This window comes from Toxotes jaculatrix, chromosome 17 (assembly GCF_017976425.1).
Source record: "Toxotes jaculatrix isolate fToxJac2 chromosome 17, fToxJac2.pri, whole genome shotgun sequence".
Lineage (NCBI taxonomy): Eukaryota > Metazoa > Chordata > Actinopteri > Toxotidae > Toxotes > Toxotes jaculatrix.
The window spans coordinates 21,061,660-21,069,144 of NC_054410.1; the positions used below are offsets into that span (position 1 = coordinate 21,061,660).

The following is a 7,485-nucleotide window of genomic DNA, read 5'->3' on the forward strand; positions in this document are numbered from 1 at the left end:
ACATTTATTGTCTTTTTGTTTTTTTTGTCCAGACCTCGATACCTTGTTTTGCTAAAAGAGCTACAACACCCATAATAATTCTTATTGATGATCCTGCAGAAAGGGAGAGGCCCTCAGGGCTGCATTTAAACCACACACATTCCTATGACAATCAATACAGGATGATTCAGTAATGAGTGTGATTAACACTGATTCCCACCCTTACATCAAAGGATTTTGTTTCACAGCTGATAAACATCAGACGTTTCGCCGTAGTCTGGACACACACGGGTTCACTTCCTCTGTCAGAAATAATCATTTGAATCACACTTGCTCATAGAGTGCGTCAAAGAAAGGCAGAATGAAAATGTAAAATAGGAATACATTAGAGATGGCTTGGCATGAGGCGGTCACAGCTAAAACCACAGCTCTGCATTACCTTCCTCAGCAAAGTGAGATAGTCAGTAAATAAAGCTCAGCCTTCCTGTACACTGGAAAGCAGCTAATGGTGTGTCACTCTGGTTTCAGTATAGTATGCTGATTCTTGGTGGTATGCAACTGTTGACAACTGATGCACTGGTGTGCTGGGTCTATCAGCATGTACAGTTCTGTCAGGTAATATACCACTTCTCCCAGAAAATTGTTGCAATTGCAAATGTCTTGGTAAAAAAATAAATAAAAAATAACTGAATTCTAATAACTGAACTGTAAATAACTGAAATCAACCGCTTCCTGTAACCACGAATGAGTTTCTCACACCTCTCTACTGCTTTTTTTTTTTTTTTTTTTTTTTAACCCTGCCTTTCTGCACATCGCTTCAAGTCCTGAGACAGTTTTATCCAAGCACAGCATGTTTAACATCTGCTCACAGGATTTAATGATATTCAGGTCAGGGGGCTGTGAGGGCTGCTTGGTGAGCCTCAGTTCGTGTTTCTGATGCAGTGTTTCCTGTGTCTCTCACACAACAACCCCAAAGCAGGGGTTTTTTTTTTCACCCCCATGCTTAACCGTGAGCAAGATGTTCTTTCCATCAAATGTTGCACCTTTGGTGATTTTGGCCAAAGAGCTCAGTTTCAGTGTCTGCATTTGGTTCCAGAAGGACTCAGGGCTTATCCAGATGTTTGTTTGCTTGAGACTTGAGATGCTGACTTTTGTGATGTTAGGGTCCATCCTCAGTTTTTCTGAGGTCTTTGAAAGATCATGTGTAATCCGCCTGCGGGGGGGGGGGGGGGGGGGGGGGGGGGGGGGGGGGGGGGGGGGGGGTGAGCCCACTCCATTTTGCGGGTCCTTTGCAGTCACACAGGGGTTTTGATTTTTATCTGAAGTTTTTCTTGGTCTTCAAGGTTTTGTCTTCACTTCCACATTTTGAATGAGGAAGTTTTAAATTGGAAGCATTGGAAGCCTTGATAGCTGCCACAGAAGTATCACTGTGTCACTCCGGTGATCTGTGTTAGCTACACTACTGTTTCTCATCCTAATTTATTTGTGATAATTTTTGATTCTCTCTGTCTAGGTCTCTACAGGGAGCAGGGAGGACTTGATGACTGACTACTTCACCAGAAGTCCCGCCCCCTCAGCTCCCATTAATAGAGATCAGGTGACTCCCACCAACTATGTCACACCTACTGTACAACCATCCAGCCAAAGGCCAGGCCATAGCGTGAAACCTTCACCCCGCCAGCCTGTTGGCCATTCCCCATCCTCAGGTCAGCCTCACACCCAGAGAACCGGCCAGTCACTGAGCCGGGCCTTCAGCCTGGCCTCGGCTGATTTGCTGCGCTCTAGTGGACCGGACAGTTTCCGTGGAAACGAGGGCTCTCCTAGCCAGTCAGATGTGGTAGTTCGACGGCAAGGGGGAGGAGCTAACGGGAGAGAGCGGCCTCTCTCTGCTCGCCTGGCTGGTCCAACCAATCAGCTTGGAGATGGCAGCTTCCTAAACGCGCCCATTCACCACTCATCTTCTCTTAACCTGCAGACAGAGAGATACACAGAGCGAGACAGAGAGAGAGGGAGGACTCCTGTCTCTCGAAACGGCCCGTCCTCCTCCACTTCGTACCATCACCGTGGAGAGGTTGCCATGGTAACCCCCGTCAGGGCCGTGCCCACTTCACGTGCCGATGAAGCCTATGAGCACGGGGAGGTGTTCAGAGAGGGACAGTCAGGTGACTCCACCCTCGCAAAGAAAGAAAGTGAGAGATCGAGGTGTGGTTCTGTCGAACGCCCGAAAAGCACACCAGCTTCACCTGACCCCAACAACGACCCCCAGACTGTGTGGTATGAGTACGGCTGTGTCTGAACACGGGAACCAAATAACAACTACGACCTGCTGGGGCTAAATGCTGGAGCTTTATGGGCTGAGTCCAAACCCTGAGACGCTGCTTATCAGTCTTTGGACTAAGCTCTTTGTACTATTAGAACTTAGACGTCTGCCGTTTCTTATAAGTCTACGGTTGAGCTTTGTTCCAATGCAGCATCAACCACTGGCCAAGTCTATGGGCCAGGCTTTGTCACAATGAAAAACATCTCTGCATAAAGGACTTTAGTTTGTATTTTCTGGAACAAACTTGTAGATGAACAACCAAACCTGTTTCCATACACCACCTGCCAATACAGCCGATTAAAGCTGAGGAGCTGCCAGGGCTTCAGCTGCACACAAACACTGTGTCACGCCCCAGCTATTGGATCCATGGAGTCAGTTTCCTCTTACCACCATCATCATCAACAAGCTGAGCCTCTCAGAGCCGGATGCAGTGTAGACTGATGGTCTTCTAAGGATTTAGATTTGAACACCACAACACTAAAGTCTTTGAGAATGCTGGAATTCATTAGCCTCTGCTGTTTTAGTGTCACCATGTTTAGTGGGATCCAGCAAACAGCCTCAGCCCATAGGATGGGATATTCTCTGGGACACCAAAGCCACCAAAGGAGCTTTTTTTTGAAAACGGCCTGTTTTCCGTTACTGACTGTTTGGGAAAAGATGAAATGTGTGGATGTTTTGAAGAGATGATGAGCCAGATGTTGATTTTTGTTTTAATTATAACACCTACAGAGATGGAGATAGAAGCTGCGATGTCTGAAGTCTGAGAATCCGTACTACTTAAAACCTAGTTGTGGACCAGAACACTAAGAGTGGGCTTTGTCTATGAGCTGGAACTCGTTGGCTGCTGATTGACACACTGTCTGGCCCTGCAAATGTTTGCGTGGATGCCACCGGTTCGGCAGAACTGTATGCCAGGAATTAGCCCTCACCTAGAGTGATTGAAATAAAGTGAAGATGACCAGAGGCACCAGAGCTACTGAATGTATCAGGTTCCTCCTCCTGTTTTTCCGTCCTCCTCCTCGTCTCCTCTGCTATCTAGAACAAACACTGAAAAAGACAAGAGAGGAAATGGAGGGATCCAAGCAAAGAGAAACGAAGCAAGTGAAGAAGAAGAGGGTACAGAGACAGAGTTAGAATAAACAGAGGGATGCTGGAACGGAGAGAGCAGTGGACAGGATGAGACAGATGAAGGGACGGATATAGAGACGGATGGAGGGATGGGAGGATGAATAGATAAACAAGACAGAGATGGTGGGGCTCCTCCCAGTTAAATTACAGTCTTTCTCCCCTCCATCTTTAGATTCTGTCCCAGCATGCAACACTCTTGACACTTTACTGGAAATGTTGCTGTGTCCGAGCCAACACTAGTTTCAAAAACACACACACACACACACACACACACACACACACACACACACACACACACACACACACACACACACACACACATACACATATATATAATGATATATACAGACACAGGCATTGTCCTTGAGGGGGCTGGTTGTGGCTTTGCTAACCATTGAACTGGACGTAATTCACATACACATGCACACATACACATGCACACACACACACACCACTGGGTAAACCACTGTGTTTTGGTAGGGTGTACTGCTGCACGCTAAGTTAGCCAGACAGTTGTAGGCACTGCACAACAGAGAGCGAGAGAGATTCAGCCTGAATCCAGACCCGCTGTGATCTGGATAGTTAGAGCTGTTCATGCAGCGAGTGAACTTTGAATAGTTGAGAGTTTTCCAGTAACTGAATACACCATGTGTTTGGCACATTGTTCTGTTGGTAAACGCACTCATCAAGTAATGAGAACAAAATCATCCAAGTGTCTCTGGTGAGCCTCTGACTTCGATGCACATAAAACTTTAGTATATGCTGTATATTTTATGACATGTAGCAGGAGTAGGTGCAATAGATAGAATCTTTTATAACAGTAAATGTAGTTTTATATCGTAAAATCGTTTGTAAATTGGCAGAAAATTAATTGACTTCCTGGTTCCAGCTTCTGAATTGTGATCATTTTGTCTTCTGTCTGTGTTAAACCACAAACTGCTCATTAGATCAGACTCTACATCAGCATTAAGTGATCAGTCAAGGTTCAGATTCACGTGCTGCCAACTGTTAGCAACAAACACTGAAACAACAAGGGCCGTTTATGAAGATAAGGCTGAGCTGAAACATTGCTGTTACCAGATGGAAAGGTCTGTTTTAATCATACTGATCTATAATAATATCACCATTTGAATATCACAAAGAAGCAGTCCTCATCACTGATTTATTAGTTATATTGACTCACAGTATATATTGTCAAATGTAGATATGATTATTTAAAAAGCTAAATATTATTAATTCAATATAGCTGCTGTGGTTAAGATCATTTTTTGCCCACTGTACCAGAGGATAACAGAAGGTGTTCAGTCTTCCACTCTGTCACTTTTGTCTCATATATGTGTCCACGTGTCTCTGTAAGGTCAGTGGATTCGCACATTATAAGGTTTGGACTAAAAGGCCTAGATTTATCTCTCTTCTTCTTCTTCTCTGAAGGTCAAAGATGACAGGAAAGATGTAAACACAGAGTCACGAGTCCACTGGAGACAAATGAATGATTTTGTTTTCAGTGTTGTCACCACGGGTCGATTCATTTAGATATGTGGTGTATTATCAGCCCATCTGAACAGAGAGAGGAGGGAGAGATGGATGATGTTAATGAAAAGGAAGAAAAAAAAAATCTCAAGACACTGATCCACTGACTTTTTGTCTGTATTGCTTTTAGTAAATACAGATCTGTCCCTCCTGCATTAGAAATGAGTGATGACAAACATTCCTAGGAAAGACGAGGAGGAGGAGGAGGAGGCGAGGAGGAAGATGTAACACTGGAATTGTAAAAATGAAAATTTGACTGGAGTCCGTCACTAACCTTTCTGCTCACCCTCTGATCAAAAAGCACATGTCGATATGCAACGAGCTAAATTATTTTACCTGTAACATTTGTACATGATGTTAGATTTTTATAAACTGGTTAAGTACTGGAAACGTTTTGTATAATTTGCTGGAACTTTACCTTGAAAATGTTGCTGATACCAAAACAAAACCAGATGAATTCCTGTAAACTGGTAAAAACCCTGTGATTCCACAGTAAAACTTTTAATAGGTGTAGATTTAAAAGAGAAGAAAGAAAGAAATTAGAAATTCTAGTAAAGAGATGAAGTGACATGAAGTGAAACACTGTATGTTGATGCTGTCAGTAGTGTTATCTGTCTGTTTACCTGTGTTGGGTTGTTGTGTGTTGTCTTTGTTGTGTCTGCACTTAAGGCGTCTCTGTATTACTATTTCCTTAAGCCCTACAGGACGTGTGTGTGTGTGTGTGTGTGTGTGTGTGTGTGTGTGTGTGTGTGTGTGTGTGTGTCAGCCAGTTTCACTTTTCTGATGTCAATATAGGGGAAAAATGATTCTTTTATTGAAACCGCACCATCACACACACACACATATACACACACCTTCTTTCTGGAAGGTGTGTGTGTGTGTGTCTATATGTTTGTGTCCTGTCTGTCTTTTCTCTGAATGTGCGTCTGTCTGCCTGTGTGTAAATCTGTCTTTCTGCCTAACTGTCCCAAGAAATGTGACGTCTTCCTTCAACCAAACCTCTGACCCTTGGTTTCCTTGTCTTAGCACCGCTGTGCAACCTTCAGTGAATTAACAAAACAAAACAAAAAAAACAAACCAGCCACACATTAGTGTGGAAAAGCTGCAGTGAAAAGCAGCGTCACATGAGAGAAGTGAAAGCAGAAGGTGGAGTGGAGCTGACGTCACGGACATTTCCTGCTCTAACTGGAATAAGTGCTACTGTAACTGAGGAGGCTAATGTTATTATACCCAAAAGCTTTTTTGTAATAAAGATTTATAAAATTGAACCCATGCTCTCGCTTCAGCGTGTCAGCTGCTGTGTCTCAAATGACTTGTGCTCGTCATAGGTCCCTGCAGGACAGAAGTGACAGAGCAGAGATGGACAGCAACTCATGCAGAGCTTACTGAGTTTATGTCAAACTATGCTATTTTTTTGCCCATCAATCTACACTCAATAACACCTAATGACAAAATGATAGTTCAGTGATTAATTAAGGAAGTGACGGTCAGACTAAACAGCAATTATTAAGATAATGTTAGTTGCAGCCCTAAATTTTATTATTCAACTGACCTAGATTTACTCATATGTATATTGCTGTAATCATAAAATGTTAGTCATATATTTTGTTTATATATTCATACAATCTTATCAGATATAACAGATTATTTAAAAGTTTTAAGTATTAAACACTGGACACTGGCCATGAACTGTGAGGTACATGTGGTCCAGAGTAATAATGTGAATAATATATAATATGCAGCCTGTAGAGTAAGTGTCATTTAGCCTGATGTGTGTGAAAAGGAGCAGATTATTCAGATTCAAATGTTTTTTTTTTTTTTCACAGGAAGATGAAACCATGACCAAAACCTGAAATGAATCTTGACTAAAATTCGACCTTCATCTTAACCAATAAGTTTCAATTGTATAAAATCACCCGTTTTTCCCCAACAGAGAGAAACCAAAGTGACAACAAATACAAAGGGTGTTTTTCAAATGCACCTGCTCTGGTATTTGCGTTAGAGGGTTTGTATAGGACTCAGTGGTGAAATGAGTCACTCAGTTCCATACAACTCTAACCTCACTTTTATTGTTCCCTTACTCTGAATGTCATCCTTTTACATCCACCATCACAAATTCAGGTTTCACAGAAGAGTTTCTAATTTCCTCATTTGGATAGAACTATTTCTCAGACCACCTGAAGGCACCGTGCGCGTCTCAGTCAGCATGAGCGTCAGCACTGGACCACAATCACAGATGGTGGTCCACCACGGATGTGGGTCAGCAGTGCTGGCATGCACTTATTTGCTTTTATTGTGCTTGACTGACCTCAAATGTTAATATGTGGACCCACAACATGGTGGAATAGATGGAGCTGGACACCATGATTATAAAGTTCAACAAAACTGAGCTCTGTGCCCTCCATTGAAGGTGAGACAGGTTGAATTAGACTGCAGGTGTTTTATGTAGGTGGAGCTGAACCGTGATGTCATGTGTCTCTGTATCTGTTCCATGTGTAAGTAGGCAACTGTCTGCCACTGATCATCGT

At 43.0% G+C, this 7,485-nt stretch overlaps 1 protein-coding gene across 2 annotated transcripts in view; it reads left to right on the plus strand.

Moving 5' to 3' along the window:
• ccdc88c (coiled-coil domain containing 88C) overlaps positions 1-6,096 on the plus strand; it is a 41,714-nt gene extending 35,618 nt beyond the window's left edge. For both annotated transcript variants that reach the window (XM_041060526.1, XM_041060527.1), the window contains one exon: positions 1,493-6,096. In XM_041060526.1, coding sequence (XP_040916460.1) covers positions 1,493-2,275 — 783 coding nt within the window. In that variant the 3' untranslated portion in view covers positions 2,276-6,096. The remainder of the gene's footprint in view (positions 1-1,492) is intronic.
• Positions 6,097-7,485: the final 1,389 nt, after the last annotated feature.